This window comes from Salmo salar, chromosome 04 (genome assembly GCF_965601325.2).
Source record: "Salmo salar chromosome 04, fSalSal1, whole genome shotgun sequence".
In the NCBI taxonomy this organism is placed as follows: Eukaryota; Metazoa; Chordata; class Actinopteri; order Salmoniformes; family Salmonidae; genus Salmo; species Salmo salar.
Window position 1 is genome coordinate 3,342,501 of NC_138294.1, and position 20,000 is coordinate 3,362,500.

At 45.0% G+C, this 20,000-nt stretch overlaps 1 protein-coding gene across 2 annotated transcripts in view; it reads left to right on the top strand.

The window, feature by feature from the left end:
- The window catches only part of LOC106593305 (kelch-like protein 5), a 38,612-nt gene that overhangs the window by 867 nt on the left and 17,745 nt on the right, over window positions 1–20,000 (top strand). For both annotated transcript variants that reach the window (XM_082974000.1, XM_082974001.1), the window contains exons 1-3: window positions 1–2; window positions 7,407–7,595; window positions 15,936–16,072. The exon at window positions 1–2 is cut by the window's left edge. In XM_082974000.1, the coding sequence (XP_082830126.1) occupies window positions 1–2; window positions 7,407–7,595; window positions 15,936–16,072 (328 nt within the window). The remainder of the gene's footprint in view (window positions 3–7,406; window positions 7,596–15,935; window positions 16,073–20,000) is intronic.

Consider the following 20,000-nt stretch of genomic DNA (forward strand, 5'->3'; position numbering starts at 1 on the left):
AGGTATGAGGAGAATGAGACGAGTTTAGCCTAATGTCTCCTCTCGGTGCTTTAACATGGACCTATGTTTCAGTGTACGTTTATAGCGTTAAACTTTCTGTTAGCTCGACTACTTTCTGTTAGCTAGCCCCCTTTCTGTTAGCTAGGCTACTTTCTGTTAGCTAGGCTACTTTCTGTTAGCTAGGCTACTTTCTGTTAGCTAGGCTACTTTCTGTTAGCTAGGCTACTTTCTGTTAGCTAGGCTACTTTCTGTTAGCTAGGCTACTTTCTGTTAGCTAGGCTACTTTCTGTTAGCTAGGCTACTTTCTGTTAGCTAGGCTACTTTCTGTTAGCTAGGCTACTTTCTGTTAGCTAGGCTCCTTTCTGTTAGCTAGGCTCCTTTCTGTTAGCTAGCCTACTTTTTGTACGAAGTAAAATTCTCTATAGATTTTTACTGAATGGTCAACTTTATATAGCAGCGTTCAACATATGATGCTTGCTGTAGGCCTACTACCCTATATAGGATGCTCGCTGTAGGCCTACTACCCTATATAGGACGCTCGCTGTAAGTCTACTACCCTATATAGGATGCTCGCTGTAGGCCTACTACCCTATATAGGATGCTCGCTGTAGGCCTACTACCCTATATAGGATGCTCGCTGTAGGCCTACTACCCTATATAGGACGCTCGCTGTAGGTCTACTACCCTATATAGGATGCTCGCTGTAGGCCTACTACCCTATATAGGACGCTCGCTGTAGGTCTACTACCCTATATAGGATGCTCGCTGTAGGCCTACTACCCTATATAGGAGGCTCGCTGTAGGCCTACTACCGTAATATAGGACGCTCGCTGTAGGCCTACTACCGTAATATAGGACGCTCGCTGTAGTCCTACTACCCTATATAGGACGCTCGCTGTAGGCCTACTACCCTATATAGGACGCTCGCTGTAGGTCTACTACCCTATATAGGACGCTCGCTGTAGGCCTACTGCCCTATATAGGACGCTCGCTGTAGTCCAACTGCCCTATATAGGACGCTCGCTGTCGGCCTACTACCCTATATAGGACGCTCGCTGTAAGCCTACTACCCTATATAGGACGCTCGCTGTAGGCCTACTACCCTATATAGGACGCTCGCTGTAGGCCTACTACCCTATATAGGATGCTCGCTGTAGGCTTACTACCCTATATAGGATGCTCGCTGTAGGCCTACTACCCTATATAGGATGCTCGCTGTAGGCCTACTACCCTATATAGGACGCTCGCTGTAGGCCTACTACCCTATATAGGACGCTCGCTGTAGGCCTACTACCCTATATAGGATGCTCGCTGTAGGCTTACTACCCTATATAGGATGCTCGCTGTAGGCCTACTACCCTATATAGGATGCTCGCTGTAGGCCTACTACCCTATACAGGACGCTCGCTGTAGGTCTACTACCCTATACAGGACGCTCGCTGTAGGCCTACTACCCTATATAGACGGGCAGTCGGAGATATCAACCCAGTTAGATGGGCAGTCGGAGATATCAACCCAGTTAGACGGGCAGTCGGAGATATCAACCCAGTTAGATGGACAGTCGGAGATATTAACCCAGTTAGATGGGCAGTCGGAGATATTAACCCAGTCGGAGATATTAACCCAGTTAGACGGGCAGTCGGAGATATTAACCCAGTTAGACGGGCAGTCGGAGATATTAACCCAGTTAGACGGGCAGTCGGAGATATCAACCCAGTTAGACGGGCAGTCGGAGATATCAACCCAGTTAGACGGGCAGTCAGAGATATTAACCCAGTTAGACGGGCAGTCGGAGATATTAACCCAGTTAGACGGGCAGTCGGAGATATTAACCCAGTTAGACGGGCAGTCGGAGATATTAACCCAGTCGGAGATATTAACCCAGTTAGATGGACAGTCGGAGATATTAACCCAGTTAGATGGACAGTCAACCTAGCCTAGCTTTTAGCTAGCTACAGTGGTATCTTCAACCAAGCCTAGCTTTTAGCTAGCTACAGTGGTATCTTCAACCTAGCCTAGCTTTTAGCTAGCTACAGTGGTATCTTCAACCAAGCCTAGCTTTTAGCTAGCTACAGTGGTATCTTCTACCTAGCCTAGCTTTTAGCTAGCTACAGTGGTATATTCTACCTAGCCTAGCTTTTAGCTAGCTACAGTGGTATCTTCTACCTAGCCTAGCTTTTAGCTAGCTTACAGTGGTATCTTCAACCTAGCCTAGCTTTTAGCTAGCTACAGTGGTATCTTCAACCTAGCCTAGCTTTTAGCTAGCTACTGTGGTATCTTCAACCTAGCCTAGCTTTTAGCTAGCTACAGTGGTATCTTCAACCTAGCCTAGCTTTTAGCTAGCTACAGTGGTATCTTCAACCAAGCCTAGCTTTTAGCTAGCTACAGTGGTATCTTCTACCTAGCCTAGCTTTTAGCTAGCTACAGTGGTATCTTCTACATAGCCTAGCTTTTAGCTAGCTACAGTGGTATCTTCTACCTAACCTAGCTTTTAGCTAGCTACAGTGGTATCTTCAACCTAGCCTAGCTTTCAGCTGGCAGCTCCGCAGTGCAAGCTAGTTTGACTTTCTATAAAGTTTGAGAAACAAGTTGAAGATAAAGTTATGTTTTGTTTAGTTACATGTTTTATTGTCACCGGAAACCATATATTTATCCTGTCTTGAATGACAAGGTCACATTTTTGCAATCTCTCAAAATAAATGCAATAATCTTGCGTTACAAACACTTACAACAATGGATTCTAGTCAATTGTAGTTAATTACCAAGTTGTTTTGTGCTAAACTATATAGAACATTGGCCTGTTGGAAACTACAACTCCCTACTACAATGTTACACTTCAGGCTTGATCTGATTTCTCTACAGAAACTGCAAATCAAAGCTCAGAGAAAATAAATAACGAAATGGAATTCAAATAATTTAACCAACGTTGGTCAATTGGTTGTTTAAAAAATATAAAATAACAGACATTTCGGTTAATCGTTCAGCACTAATTTGAGGGTATTTTTTTAATCCATATTGGGTGAACCGTTTCGAAATTACAGCACTTTTTGTACATTGTCCCCCCCCATTTTAGGGGAGCAAAAGTATTGTGACAAATTCAATTAAGTATTTGGTCACACAATGACTACATGTGACTTTACAATTTGTTGGATACATTTGCTGTTAGTTTTGGTTGTGTTTCATATTATTTTGTGCCCAATAGAAATGAATGGTTAAATAATGTATAGTGTCATTATGGAGTCAATTTTATTGTAAATAAGAATAGAATATGTTTCTACGTTCATGTGAATGACACAATGATTACGGATAATCTTGAATGAATCATTAAGTAATGTGTGCGAAAGTTAGTCATAAATATCATACCCCCCCAAAATGCTAACCCTCCCCTGTTATTGTAATGGTGAGAGATTAGCATGTCTTGGGGGTATGCTATAAAATGCTAACCCCTCCCTGTTATTGTAATGGTGAGAGGTTAGCATGTCTTGGGGGTATGATATAAAATGCTAACCTGCAGTTATTGTAATGCTGAGAGGTTAGCATGTCTTGGGGGTATGATATAAAATGCTAACCTCCCCTGTTATTGTAATGGTGAGAGGTTAGCATGTCTTGGGGGTACGATATAAAATGCTAACCCCTCCCTGTTATTGTAATGTTGAGAGGTTAGCATGTCTTGGGGGTATGCTATAAAATGCTAACCCCTCCCTGTTATTGTAATGGTGAGAGGTTAGCATGTCTTGGGGGTACGATATAAAATGCTAACCCCTCCCTGTTATTGTAATGTTGAGAGGTTAGCATGTCTTGGGGGTATGATATAAAATGCTAACCCCTCCCTGTTATTGTAATGGTGAGAGGTTAGCATGTCTTGAGGGTATGATATAAAATGCTAACCCCTCCCTGTTATTGTAATGGTGAGAGGTTAGCATGTCTTGAGGGTATGACATTTGTGCGTCTGTAACTTTCTCACTCATCATCATTCATGATTCATTCAGGGTTATCCAACCCAGCAGCTTTGCAGTTCTTGACACTCAAACCGGTGTAACCGGCACCTACTACCAAACCCCCTGTTCAAAGGCAGTTAAATCTTTAGTCTTACCCATTCACCCTCTGAATGACACACACACACAATCCATGTCTCAATTATCTCAAGGCTGAAAAATCCTTCTTCCACCTGTCTCCTCCTCTTCATCTACACTGATTGAAGTGGATTTAACAGAGTTTTTCACCTGGATTCACCTGGTCAGACTGTGTCATGGAAAGAGCAGGTGTTCTTAATGTTTTGTATTCTCAGTGTATTCAGTCCTTCAGACAGTATTCACACCCCTTGTCTTAATGTTTTGTATTCTCAGTGTATTCAGTCCTTCAGACAGTACTCACACCCCTTGTCTTAATGTTTTGTTCACTCAGTGTATTCAGTCCTTCAGACGGTACTCACACCCCTTGTCTTAATGTTTTGTTCACTCAGTGTATTCAGTCCTTCAGACAGTACTCACACCCCTTGTCTTAATGTTTTGTATTCTCAGTGTATTCAGTCCTTCAGACAGTACTCACACCCCTTGTCTTAATGTTTTGTTCACTCAGTGTATTCAGTCCTTCAGACAGTACTCACACCCCTTATCTTAATGTTTTGTATTCTCAGTGTATTCAGTCCTTCAGACAGTACTCACACCCCTTGTCTTAATGTTTTGTTCACTCAGTGTATTCAGTCCTTCAGACAGTATTCACACCCCTTATCTTAATGTTTTGTATTCTCAGTGTATTCAGTCCTTCAGACAGTATTCACACCCCTTATCTTAATGTTTTGTATTCTCAGTGTATTCAGTCCTTCAGACAGTATTCACACCCCTTGTCTTAATGTTTTGTATTCTCAGTGTATTCAGTCCTTCAGACAGTACTCACACCCCTTGTCTTAATGTTTTGTATTCTCAGTGTATTCAGTCCTTCAGACAGTATTCACACCCCTTATCTTAATGTTTTGTATTCTCAGTGTATTCAGTCCTTCAGACAGTACTCACACCCCTTGTCTTAATGTTTTGTATTCTCAGTGTATTCCGTCCTTCAGACAGTACTCACACCCCTTGTCTTAATGTTTTGTATTCTCAGTGTATACAGTCCTTCAGACAGTACTCACACCCCTTGTCTTAATGTTTTGTATTCTCAGTGTATTCAGTCCTTCAGACAGTACTCACACCCCTTGTCTTAATGTTTTGTATTCTCAGTGTATTCAGTCCTTCAGACAGTACTCACACCCCTTGTCTTAATGTTTTGTATTCTCAGTGTATTCAGTCCTTCAGACAGTACTCACACCCCTTGTCTTAATGTTTTGTTCACTCAGTGTATTCAGTCCTTCAGACAGTACTCACACCCCTTGTCTTAATGTTTTGTATTCTCAGTGTATTCAGTCCTTCAGACAGTACTCACACCCCTTGTCTTAATGTTTTGTATTCTCAGTGTATTCAGTCCTTCAGACAGTACTCACACCCCTTATCTTAATGTTTTGTATTCTCAGTGTATACAGTCCTTCAGACAGTACTCACACCCCTTGTCTTAATGTTTTGTTCACTCAGTGTATACAGTCCTTCAGACAGTACTCACACCCCTTGTCTTAATATTTTGTTCACTCAGTGTATACAGTCCTTCAGACAGTACTCACACCCCTTGTCTTAATGTTTTGTATTCTCAGTGTATTCAGTCCTTCAGACAGTACTCACACCCCTTGTCTTAATGTTTTGTATTCTCAGTGTATTCAGTCCTTCAGACAGTACTCACACCCCTTGTCATTCACCACATTTTAGTTGTTTACAGCCTGAGTTTAAAATGGATGACATTTAGGTGTTGTGTCACTGATCTACACACAATACCCCACAAGGTCAAAGTGTTTTAAAACCTTTTTTTAAATGAATAAAAATGTTTAAAACTGTAATGTCTTGAGTCAATATGTATTCAACCCCTTTGTAATGGCAAGCTTAAATAAGTCGCTCTGGATAAGAGCGTCTGCTAAATGACGTAAATGTAAGTTCAGAATAAGTTGCATGGACTCATTCCATGTTCACACATATACAATTATCTGTAAGGTCCGTCAATTGAATAGTGAATTGCAAGCACAGATTCAACCACAAAGACCAGGGAGGTTTTTCAATGCCTTGCAAAGAAGGATATTGATTGGTAGATATGGGGGGGGGAAATGACATTGACTATCCCTTTGAGCATGGTAAAGTTATTCATTACACTTTGGATGGTGTATCAATACACCCAGTCAGTACAAAGATACAAGCGTCCTTCCTAACTCAGTTGCCGGAGAGGAAGGAAACCGCTCAGGGATTTCACCATGAGGCCAATGGTGACTTTAAAACAGTTACAGAGTTTAATGGCTGTGATAGGAGAGAACTGAGGATGGATCAACAACATTGTAGTTACTCCACAATACTAACCTAAATGACAAAGGTGCTTCTACAAAGTATTGACTCAAGGGTGCAAATACTTATGTAAATGAGACATAATGAGTCATTATGGGGTATTGTGTGTCGATGGGTGAGAAAAAAAATCTCAATTGAATCCATTTTAAATTCAGGCTGGTTCAACAAAATGTGGAACAAGTCAATGGGTGTGAATACTGTCTGAATCTGTGAATGGATATCCAGTCTTATGGAGGAGTCTTCTAAAGGAATGGACTCTGAATCTGTTAATCTGTCTCTCTGTCTCTCCATCTCTCTCTCTCTCTCTTTGTCTCTCTCTGTCTGTCTCTCTCGCCATCTCTCCTCTCTCCCTCTCTTTCTGTCTGTCTGTCTCTCTGTCTCTCTCCTCTCTCTCTCTGTCTCTCTCTCTCTCTGTCTCTCTCTGTCTCTCTCGCTGTCTCTCTCCTCTCTTTCTCTCTCTCGCCATGTCTCTCTCTCTCTCTCTCTCTCGCTCCATCTCTCCATCTCTCTCTCGTAAATTTAAAGGCTGCTTTGGGAGCCATGATGGAGCTAAAGACTTGTTCACACACACACACACACACACACACACACACACACACACACACAGAGACACAGACTTATTCACTGACAATGACTCACCCACAGATGGACAGACTAGCCAAGATGCGTTTTGTCTTCCAAACTACCACTACTGAATATAGTGTCAAAGCCATTCTGGCTCAGTGCTCTGCTCAGTTTCCCTTTTGTTAGTAAAGATATGGAGAAACTGGGAGCCATTTTTGGGGGGGGGGGTGAGGGGGATGGGGCAGACTAAAGTGCAGTGTGTGTGTCGTCCTATGATCTTGGTTTCCATAGACTGACAAATTAAAACACTATCTTGAAAGTGATGGTGTGTACTTCTTGTCTTTCTCTCGCAGGTTAAATAAAGGCGATAAAATTATTACAAAGTGTGTGTGTGTGTGTGTGTGTGTGTGTGTGTGTGTGTGTGTGTAGGACTTCCAACAGCAGTGCGACGCTGTCCTCATGCGTGTCGATGGAACCGTGCGTGTCCTCCGACGAGTGTGTGTACACGGCTCACACACACGCAGACCTGATCTCCAGAAAGATGGAGACCTACCTCCGGACCAAGCAGCTGTGTGACGTCACTCTGGTGTCAGGGGACAGGAGGATACCTGCTCACAGGTAACACACACACACGCAGGAGCGCGCACACACACACACACACACACACATACATACACACACACACACACGCAGGAGCGCGCACACACACACACACATACATACACACACACACACACACACACACATACATACACACACACACACACGCAGGAGCGCACATACACACACACACACACACACACACACACACACATACATACACACACACACACATGCAGGAGCGCGCACACACACACACAGACACACAGACACACAGACAGAGAGAGAGAGAGACACACACACATATACAGTCGGAAGTTTACATCCACTTAGGTTGGAGTCATTTAAAACTTGTTTTTCAACCACTCCACAAATTTCTTGTTAACAAACTATAGTTTTGGCAAGTCGGTTAGGACATCTACTTTGTGCATGACACAAGTCATTTTTCCAACAATTGTTTACAAACAGAGTATTTCACTTATAATTCACTGTATCACAATTCCAGTGGGTCAGAAGTTTACATACACTAAGTTGACTGTGCCTTTAAACAGCTTGGAAAATTCCAGAAAATGATGTCATGACTTTAGAAGCTTCTGATAGGCTAATTGACATCATTTGAGTCAATTGGAGGTGTACCTGTGGATGTATTTCAAGGTCTGCCAAAAGATATCAGCCAAGACCTCAGAAAACAAATTGTAGACCTCCACAAGTCTGGTTCATCCTTGGGAGCAATTTCCAAACGCCTGAAGGTTCCACGTTCATCTGTACAAACAATAGCACGCAAGTATATACACCATGGGACCACGCAGCCGTCATACAGCTCAGGAAGGAGACGCGTTCTGTCTCCTAGAGATGAACGTACATTGGTGTAAAAAGTGCAAATCAATCCCAGAACAACAGCAAAGGACCTTGTGAAGATGCTGGAGGAAACGGGTACAAAAGTATCTATATCCACAGTAAAATGAGTCCTATATCGACATAACCTGAAAGGCCGCTCAGCAAGGAAGAAGCCACTGCTCCAAAACCGCCATAAAAAAGCCAGACTACGGTTTGCAACTGCACATGGGGACAAAGATCATACTTGTTGGAGAAACGTCCTCTGGTGTGATGAAACAAAAATAGAACTGTTTGGCCATAATGACCATCGTTATGTTTGGAGGAAAAAGGGGGAGGCTTGCAAGCCGAAGAACACCATCCCAACCGTGAAGCACGGGGGTGGCAACATCATGTTGTGGTGGTGCTTTGCTGCAGGAGGGACTCGTGCACTTAACAAAATAGATGGCATCATGAGGAGGGAAAATTATGTCGATATATTGAAGCAGCATCTCAAGACATCAGTCAGGAAGTTAAAGCTTGGTTGCAAATGGGTCTTCCAAATGGACAATGACCCCAAGCATACTTCCAAAGTTCTGGCAAAATGGCTTAAGGACAACAAAGTCAAGGTATTGGAGTGGCCATCACAAAGCCCTGACCTCAATCACATGGAAAATTTGAGGGCAGAACTGAAAAAGTGTGTGCGAGCAAGGAGGCCTACAAACCTGACTCAGTTACACCAGCTCTGTCACAGGAGGAGTGGGCCAAAATTCACCCAACTTATTGTGGGAAGCTTGTGGAAGGCTACCTGAAACGTTTGACCCAAGTTAAACAATTTAAAGGCAAAGCTACCAAACACTAATTGAGTTTATATGTGAACTTCTGACCCACTGGGAATGTGATGAAAGAAAATAAAAGCTGAAATAAATAATTCTCTCTACTATTATTCTGACATTTCACATTCTTAAAATAAAGTGGTGATCCTAACTGACCTAAAACAGGGAATTTTTACTAGGATTAAATGTCAGGAATTGTGAAAAACTGAGTTTTAAATGTATTTGGCTAAGGTGTATGTAAACTTCTGACAAACTGCGCACACACACACACACACACACACACACACACACACACACACACACACACACACACACACACACACGTATAAATATATAATTATTAATATAATCTAACACACAGCTTTATCATCTTCTTCTTGATCTCTATTTTTAACTATTCACATTTATTCCACATCTGACTTCCCCCTCTTTACCTCCTGAGAAACCAGTAGCCCCTGTTTTGATTTTGTACTTCGAGAAAGTACTCAGACCCCCCCCCCCCCCCCCCCCCCCCTTTGACTGTTTCCACAATATATTTAACTTTTTTTTTAATGTTACATAAATCTATTCGAAAATAGATTAAATTAATACAGAGCCTCATCAGTCTACATACAGTACCCCATAATGACAAAGCGAAAACAGGTTTTAAGATTTTTTTTTGTGTGCAAATGTATTAAAAATGAAAAACAGAAATACCTTATTTACGTAAGTATTCAGACCGTTTGCTAGGAGACTCCACATTGAGTTCAGGTGCATCCAGTTTCCATTGATCATCCTTAAGATGTTTGTACAACTTGATTGGAGTCCACCTGTGGTAATTTCAACTGATTGGACATGATTTGCAAAGGAACACACCTGTCTATATAAGGTCCCACAGTTGACCAGTGCATGTCAGAGCAAAAACCAAGACATGAGGTCTGAAGGAATTGTCCGTAGAGCTTCGACACAGGATTGTGTCGAGGCACAGATCTGGGGAACGGTACCAAAACATTTCTGCAGCGTTGAAGGTCCCCAAGAACACAGTGGCCTCCATCATTCTTAAATGGAAGAAGTTTGAAACCACCAAGACTCTTCCTAGAGCTGGCCGCCCGGCCAAACTGACCAATCGGGGGAGCAGGGCCTTGGTCAGGGAGGTGACCAAGAACCCGATGGTCACTCTGACAGAGCTCCAGAGCTCCTCTGTGGAGATGGGAGAACCTTCCAGAAGGACAACCATCTCTGCAACACTCCACCAATCAGGCCAGACGGAAGCCACTCCTCAGTAAAAGGCACATGACAGCCCGCTAGGAGTTTGCCAAAAGGCACCTAAAGACTCTCAGACCATGATAAACAAGATTCTCTGGTCTGATGAAACCTAGTGTCGTGTCTTTGGCTATGCCAGATTAAGTGATATGACATGCTATTCTATAAAATCCTTTCTATGTAATTAATATTACCTGATTTAAACTAATCATGTAATTAACTAGAAAGTCGGGGGGCACCACGAAAGAATGTTTGTAGAGCTGTTACCTTCCGAATAAACTCTTAAAGACCTAGTAATCTTTTACATCAATTAGCAGTCAATATTTAATCGTCACCTTTATTTATTCTCATCTGAAAGTTGTAAATTCTTGGTTATCTTCACGAACCCTGGCTAACAAGTTGAATCAGCAATACAACATTTGGTTTAATTATTTATTTACTAAATACCTAAATAATCACACAGAATTACATCTGCACAGGATGGGTCATGCATTGATTACTAATTATGTCATAAAGGAAAAAGGTCCCTAGCGGACGGAACAGCTGGTTACACAAAGAAAAGGTCCCTAGCGGACGGAACAGCTGGTTACACAAAGAAAAGGGGGTTGGGTTTTTGAATGAAAAGCGCGGGAAGACTGAGGAACAAAGGGATTTGGTCTCTGATCGGACCTTGTAAAAGCTGTGCTATCGTAAATACAGAATCTTACGCATTCTAAATAACCTCCCGTTTTGGTAAAGGAAAATGCAAGAAATATTTACTCTGAGCTGCGCTTCTCAATAGGTTGGTCGTAGATGGAAGGCCGTGTTGCCCGACAGAGATCTTCCTGTCCTCTGAAGAATGTCTGGTAGAGCGGATGTGTTGTAGTACCGTCGTGTGTTTGGTAGAAGAGATACTTTGTCCGTCCTCTCCTAGCCCACGTTTACAGCTGCTGCTGCTCACTCAACGGCTAGGAAGTATCACTTCTTTAGTGAATAAGAGTTCAAAGTTCATACCAAGTTGCCGTACTGATACTCTAGAACCTCACTGAACAGATATTCTAGAACCTCACTGAACTGATATTCTAGAACCTCACTGAACTGATATTCTAGAACCTCACTGAACTGATATTCTAGAACCGTACTGGACTCATATTCTAGAACCGTACTGGACTGATACTCTAGAACCTCACTGAACTGATATTCTAGAACCTCACTGAACTGATATTCTAGAACCTCACTGAACTGATATTCTAGAACCTCACTGAACTGATATTCTAGAACCTCACTGAACTGATATTATAGAACCGTACTGGACTGATATTCTAGAACCGTACTGGACTGATACTCTAGAACCTCACTGAACTGATATTCTAGAACCTCACTGAACTGATATTCTAGAACCTCACTGAACTGATATTCTAGAACCGTACTGGACTGATACTCTAGAACCGTACTGGACTGATACTCTAGAACCGTACTGGACTGATATTCTAGAACCGTACTGGACTGATATTCTAGAACCGTACTGGACTGATATTCTAGAACCGTACTGGACTGATATTCTAGAACCGTACTGGACTGATATTCTAGAACCGTACTGGACTGATATTCTAGAACCGTACTGGACTGATATTCTAGAACCGTACTGGACTGATATTCTAGAACCGTACTGGACTGATATTCTAGAACCGTACTGGACTGATACTCTAGAACCGTACTGGACTGATACTCTAGAACCGTACTGGACTGATACTCTAGAACCGTACTGGACTGATATTCTAGAACCGTACTGGACTGATATTCTAGAACCGTACTGGACTGATATTCTAGAACCGTACTGGACTGATACTCTAGAACCGTACTGGACTGATACTCTAGAACCGTACTGGACTGATATTCTAGAACCGTACTGGACTGATATTCTAGAACCGTACTGGACTGATATTCTAGAACCGTACTGGACTGATATTCTAGAACCGTACTGGACTGATATTCTAGAACCGTACTGGACTGATATTCTAGAACCGTACTGGACTGATATTCTAGAACCGTACTGGACTGATATTCTAGAACCGTACTGGACTGATATTCTAGAACCGTACTGGACTGATATTCTAGAACCGTACTGGACTGATATTCTAGAACCGTACTGGACTGATATTCTAGAACCGTACTGGACTGATATTCTAGAACCGTACTGGACTGATATTCTAGAACCGTACTGGACTGATATTCTAGAACCGTACTGGACTGATATTCTAGAACCGTACTGGACTGATACTCTAGAACCGTACTGGACTGATACTCTAGAACCGTACTGGACTGATACTCTAGAACCGTACTGGACTGATACTCTAGAACCGTACTGGACTGATACTCTAGAACCGTACTGGACTGATACTCTAGAACCGTACTGGACTGATATTCTAGAACCGTACTGGACTGATATTCTAGAACCGTACTGGACTGATATTCTAGAACCGTACTGGACTGATATTCTAGAACCGTACTGGACTGATACTCTAGAACCGTACTGGACTGATACTCTAGAACCGTACTGGACTGATACTCTAGAACCGTACTGGACTGATATTCTAGAACCGTACTGGACTGATATTCTAGAACCGTACTGGACTGATATTCTAGAACCGTACTGGACTGATACTCTAGAACCGTACTGGACTGATATTCTAGAACCGTACTGGACTGATATTCTAGAACCGTACTGGACTGATATTCTAGAACCGTACTGGACTGATATTCTAGAACCGTACTGGACTGATATTCTAGAACCGTACTGGACTGATATTCTAGAACCGTACTGGACTGATATTCTAGAACCGTACTGGACTGATATTCTAGAACCGTACTGGACTGATATTCTAGAACCTCACTGGACTGATACTCTAGAACCGTACTGGACTGATACTCTAGAACCGTACTGGACTGATATTCTAGAACCGTACTGGACTGATATTCTAGAACCGTACTGGACTGATATTCTAGAACCGTACTGGACTGATATTCTAGAACCGTACTGAACTGATATTCTAGAACCGTACTGGACTGATACTCTAGAACCGTACTGGACTGATATTCTAGAACCGTACTGGACTGATATTCTAGAACCGTACTGGACTGATACTCTAGAACCGTACTGGACTGATACTCTAGAACCGTACTGGACTGATACTCTAGAACCGTACTGGACTGATATTCTAGAACCGTACTGGACTGATATTCTAGAACCGTACTGGACTGATATTCTAGAACCTCACTGAACTGAAGTTGGCTTAGTTCTGTAGTTTGATATTAGCCCTTTTAACGTCTGGACCGTCGTCCTCACATCCTCGGGAACACAAATGTTACATTTCGTTAATAGGGGCTTATGTCGTGGGGAGAGAAAGGGCGTGTTTCATAGTTTTTACAACCAATGTCTGTTCACTTGGGCGTGGCCACGGAGCGAACAGAATTTACCTTATGAAAACCCAATTCTCTCATTTAGAAGCTAAAATTACATTTAATCTTTTCACAAATAGTTTCATATTTAAAACATTTTAAATTGCACAACAATTCCATGTGAATGTGATAACTAGAATGTGTAGACTTTCCCAGATACAGTTTGTCGTCCTGTCATCAGTAATAATGTCCCAGACACCAACTGATCTGACATCATATTCATTAAGTACCAACACATATTTTCAACTGGCTCTATTACCGAAATATGGTTCCTTCCCCCCCCCCACATTTTGATGTTCCCAGACTCTCTCTATGTTAACAAAGGGCTTTCCAAGAGTCACTCTGTAGAGTAGAGAGAGAGGAAAGGGGGGGAAGTATTTATGGGGGTCATAAACCTGACCAACAACGTCATGACACTAGATTGAACTCTTTGGCCTGAATGCCAAGCGTCACGTCTGGAGGAAACCTGTCACCATCCCAACGGTGAAGCATGGTGGTGGCAGCATTATGCTGTGGGGATGTTTTTCCAGCAGCAGGGAGTGGGAGACTAGTCAGGATCGAGGGAAAGATGAACGGAGCAAAGTACAGAGAGATCCTTGATGAAAACCTGCTCCAGAGCGCTCAAGACCTCAGACTGGGGCGAAGGTTCACCTTCCAACAGGACAACGACCCTAAGCACACAGCCAAGACAATGCAGGAGTGGCTTCGGGACAAGTCTCTGAATGTCCTTGAGTGGCCCAGCCAGAGCCCGGACTTGAATCCGATCTAACATCTCTGGAGAGACCTGAAAATAGCTGTGCAGCGACGCTCCCCATCCAACCTGACAGAGCTTGAGAGGATCTGTAGAGAAGAATGAGAGAAACTCTCCAAATACAGGTGTGCTAAGCTTGTAGCGTCATACCCAAGAAGACTCGAGGCTGTAATCACTGCCAATGATGCGTCAACAAAGTACTGAGTTAAAGTGTCTGAATACTTATGGAAATGTATTTTTAATTAAAACACATCTATTTTTTGAAAAATACACGGAAAAGAAGACTCTCTCGGTCGACCAAGATTTAGTTTTTCAGTCGTAGACAGTCGCTACACTCTCACACCCAGACACACCAGGCCTCTTTCCCCCCCCCTAATGCATCTCATCGTAAAGGGGAACTATAGATGACTGATGTCCTATATTGGTACTACAGAACATAACTGTCATTTCTCCTTCCATTTCCTCATTTCGGATTTAAGTCCATGCTCTCCTCCTTTCTTCTGAAGAACATAGTTATATATATATACACACACACACACACACACACACACACACACACACACACACACACACACACACACACACACACACACACACAGTACCAGTCAAAAGTTTGGACACACCGACTCATTCAAGGGTTTTTCTTTATTTTTTACTATTTTCTACATTGTTGAATAATAGTGAAGACATCAACACTATGAAATAACACATATGGAATCATGTAGTAACCAAAAAAGTGTTAAAACAAGTCAAAATATATGTTTTATTTGAGATTCTTCAAAGTAGCCACCCTTTGCCTTGATGACAGCTTTGCACACTCTTGGTATTCTCTCAACCAGCTTCACCTGGAATGTTTTTCCAACAACAGTCTTGAAGGAGTTCCCCTCCTTCTCTCTGTCTCCTTCTCTCTGTCTCCTTCTCTCTGTCTCCTTCTCTCTGTCTCCTTCTCTCTGTCTCCTTCTCTCTGTCTCCTTCTCTCTGTCTCCTTCTCTCTGTCTGTCTCCTTCTCTCTGTCTGTCTCCTTCTCTCTGTCTGTCTCCTTCTCTCTGTCTGTCTCCTTCTCTCTGTCTGTCCCCTTCTCTCTGTCTGTCTCCTTCTCTCTGTCTGTCTCCTTCTCTCTCTCTCTGTCTCCTCTCTGTCTCTCTCTCTCTGTCTCCTTCCCTCTGTCTCTCTCTCTCTTTCTGTCTCGTTCTCTCTGTGCTGAGATGGGACTTATAGGTTATAGTCCGATGATAGTGGTTTGAACCTCCTGAATTCCCCTCGCTTCCTCCCTGTCAGACTGGTCCTGTCGTCGGTGTCAGACTACTTTGCGGCCATGTTCACCAGTGATGTCAGAGAGGCCAAACAGGAAGAGGTTAAGATGGAGGGGGTGGACCCTGATGCATTGTGGGTGCTGGTGCAATACGCTTACACAGGTACACACAATTACACACAACCCTTGTGTAGGGCTCAGGACAAAAGAAGTGTACTATATATATATATATATATATATATATATATCACACTGGCCGGACAGTTTATTAGGTACACCACCCCGTACACCTAAATGGATGGTTCCTACAGACAGTGGGTCACGTGGACGTGGCTTGTTATATAAAGCAGGCAGACAGGCATCAAGACATTCAGTTACTGTTCCATTGAACTTTAGAATGGGCAACACGTGTGACCTAAGTGACTCTGAGCGTGGTGTGATGGACGGGGCCAGGCGCGACGGATTCAGTATGTCAGAAACGGACGCCCTCCTGGGCTTTTAACAGACGACAGTATCTAGGGTTTATACTGAGAATGGTGTGATGATTTTAACAGACAGTATCTAGGGTTTATACTGAGAATGGTGTGATGATTTTAACAGACAGTATCTAGGGTTTATACTGAGAATGGTGTGATGATTTTAACAGACAGTATCTAGGGTTTATACTGAGAATGGTGTGATGATTTTAACAGACAGTATCTAGGGTTTATACTGAGAATGGTGTGATGATTTTAACAGACAGTATCTAGGGTTTATACTGAGAATGGTGTGATGATTTTAACAGACAGTATCTAGGGTTTATACTGAGAATGGTGTGATGATTTTAACAGACAGTATCTAGGGTTTATACTGAGAATGGTGTGATGATTTTAACAGACAGTATCTAGGGTTTATACTGAGAATGGTGTGATGATTTTAACAGACAGTATCTAGGGTTTATACTGAGAATGGTGTGATGATTTTAACAGACAGTATCTAGGGTTTATACTGAGAATGGTGTGATGCTTTTAACAGACGACAGTATCTAGGGTTTATACTGAGAATGGTGTGATGATTTTAACAGACAGTATATCTAGGGTTTATACTGAGAATGGTGTGATGATTTTAACAGACAGTATCTAGGGTTTATACTGAGAATAGTTTGACAAACAGAAACCATCCAGTCAGGTGCAGTCCTGTGGGTGAAAACAGATCCATGAGGATCCTTGTCACCGATTGGCTATTTACAGCAGACGACCACACCGGGTTCCTGTCCAATCAGCTATAAACAAGAAGAAGTGTCTCCAGTGGACACGACATCATCAACACTGGACACATGAGGAGAGGAAAAACACACAGCCTGGAACATGACAGTGAGTTAAGTTTACTTCAGTGTCCTGGTCAGTCCCCAGACCCCTCTGTGTCCTGGTCAGTCCCCAGACCCCTCTCAGTGTCCTGGTCAGTCCCCAGACCCCTCTCAGTGTCCTGGTCAGTCCCCAGACCCCTCTCAGTGTCCCGGTCAGTCCCCAGACCCCTCTCAGTGTCCTGGTCAGTCCCCAAGACCCCTCTCAGTGTCCCGGTCAGTCCCCAGACCCCTCTCAGTGTCCTGGTCAGTCCCCAGACCCCTCTCAGTGTCCTGGTCAGTCCCCAGACCCCTCTCAGTGTCCTGGTCAGTCCCCAAGACCCCTCTCAGTGTCCTGGTCAGTCCCCAGACCCCTCTCAGTGTCCTGGTCAGTCCCCAAGACCCCTCTCAGTGTCCCGGTCAGTCCCCAGACCCCTCTCAGTGTCCCGGTCAGTCCCCAGACCCCTCTCAGTGTCCCGGTCAGTCCCCAGACCCCTCTCAGTGTCCCGGTCAGTCCCCAGACCCCTCTCAGTGTCCCGGTCAGTCCCCAGACCCCTCTCAGTGTCCTGGTCAGTCCCCAAGACCCCTCTCAGTGTCCCGGTCAGTCCCCAGACCCCTCTCAGTGTCCTGGTCAGTCCCCAGACCCCTCTCAGTGTCCTGGTCAGTCCCCAGACCCCTCTCAGTGTCCTGGTCAGTCCCCAAGACCCCTCTCAGTATCCTGGTCAGTCCCCAAGACCCCTCTCAGTGTCCTGGTCAGTCCCCAGACCCCTCTCAGTGTCCTGGTCAGTCCCCAGACCCCTCTCAGTGTCCTGGTCAGTCCCCAGACCCCTCTCAGTGTCCTGGTCAGTCCCCAGACCCCTCTCAGTGTCCCGGTCAGTCCCCAGACCCCTCTCAGTGTCCTGGTCAGTCCCCAGACCCCTCTCAGTGTCCTGGTCAGTCCCCAGACCCCTCTCAGTGTCCTGGTCAGTCCCCAAGACCCCTCTCAGTATCCTGGTCAGTCCCCAAGACCCCTCTCAGTGTCCTGGTCAGTCCCCAGACCCCTCTCAGTGTCCTGGTCAGTCCCCAGACCCCTCTCAGTGTCCTGGTCAGTCCCCAGACCCCTCTCAGTGTCCTGGTCAGTCCCCAGACCCCTCTCAGTGTCCTGGTCAGTCCCCAGACCCCTCTCAGTGTCCTGGTCAGTCCCCAGACCCCTCACAGTGTCCCGGTCAGTCCCCAGACCCCTCTCAGTGTCCTGGTCAGTCCCCAGACCCCTCTCAGTGTCCTGGTCAGTCCCCAGACCCCTCTCAGTGTCCCGGTCAGTCCCCAGACCCCTCTCAGTGTCCCGGTCAGTCCCCAGACCCCTCTCAGTGTCCCGGTCAGTCCCCAGACCCCTCTCAGTGTCCCGGTCAGTCCCCAGACCCCTCTCAGTGTCCCGGTCAGTCCCCAGACCCCTCTCAGTGTCCCGGTCAGTCCCCAGACCCCTCTCAGTGTCCCGGTCAGTCCCCAGACCCCTCTCAGTGTCCCGGTCAGTCCCCAGACCCCTCTCAGTGTCCCGGTCAGTCCCCAGACCCCTCTCAGTGTCCTGGTCAGTCCCCAGACCCCTCTCAGTGTCCTGGTCAGTCCCCAGACCCCTCTCAGTGTCCCGGTCAGTCCCCAAGACCCCTCTCAGTGTCCCGGTCAGTCCCCAGACCCCTCTCAGTGTCCCGGTCAGTCCCCAAGACCCCTCTCAGTGTCCCGGTCAGTCCCCAGACCCCTCTCAGTGTCCTGGTCAGTCCCCAAGACCCCTCTCAGTGTCCTGGTCAGTCCCCAGACCCCTCTCAGTGTCCCGGTCAGTCCCCAGACCCCTCTCAGTGTCCCGGTCAGTCCCCAAGACCCCTCTCAGTGTCCCGGTCAGTCCCCAGACCCCTCTCAGTGTCCCGGTCAGTCCCCAGACCCCTCTCAGTGTCCTGGTCAGTCCCCAGACCCCTCTCAGTGTCCTGGTCAGTCCCCAGACCCCTCTCAGTGTCCTGGTCAGTCCCCAGACCCCTCTCAGTGTCCTGGTCAGTCCCCAGACCCCTCTCAGTGTCCCGGTCAGTCCCCAGACCCCTCTCAGTGTCCCGGTCAGTCCCCAAGACCCCTCTCAGTGTCCCGGTCAGTCCCCAGACCCCTCTCAGTGTCCCGGTCAGTCCCCAGACCCCTCTCAGTGTCCCGGTCAGTCCCCAGACCCCTCTCAGTGTCCTGGTCAGTCCCCAGACCTCAACCCTATAGAGCCTCTTTGGGTTGAGATGAAACGGGCTGTTGGCAGCGTGAATGTACCACCGTCCAATCAGCAGCAACTGCCTGATGCCATGGCGTCAGCATGGACCTACATCCCTGTGGAACATTTCTGACGCCTTGTGGAATACCCCGAAGACTTCAGGCTGTTCTGGAGTAAAAGGGCCGACTCGGTACTAGATAGGTGTACCTAATGAACTGTCAGGTGAATGTGTGTGTATAGATAGATAGATAGATAGATAGGGTTTAGGGTGTACTTAATAAACTGTTGTGTGTGTTTTAGGGTGTACCTAATAAACTGTTATGTATTTTTGTGTGTGTGTATACACACACACACACACACACACTTTAAATCTTGAATACACTACAAGTTTACATTTCAATTCTTAGCAACAAAAGTGATCAAATTGTTTCTGTGTCTCTCTGTCTCTCTGTCTCTCTCTGTCTCTCTCTCTCTCTCTCTGTCGATCTCTGTCTCTCTCTCTGTCTCTCTCTGTGTGTCTCTCTCTGTCTCTGTGTCTGTGTCTCTCTCTGTCTC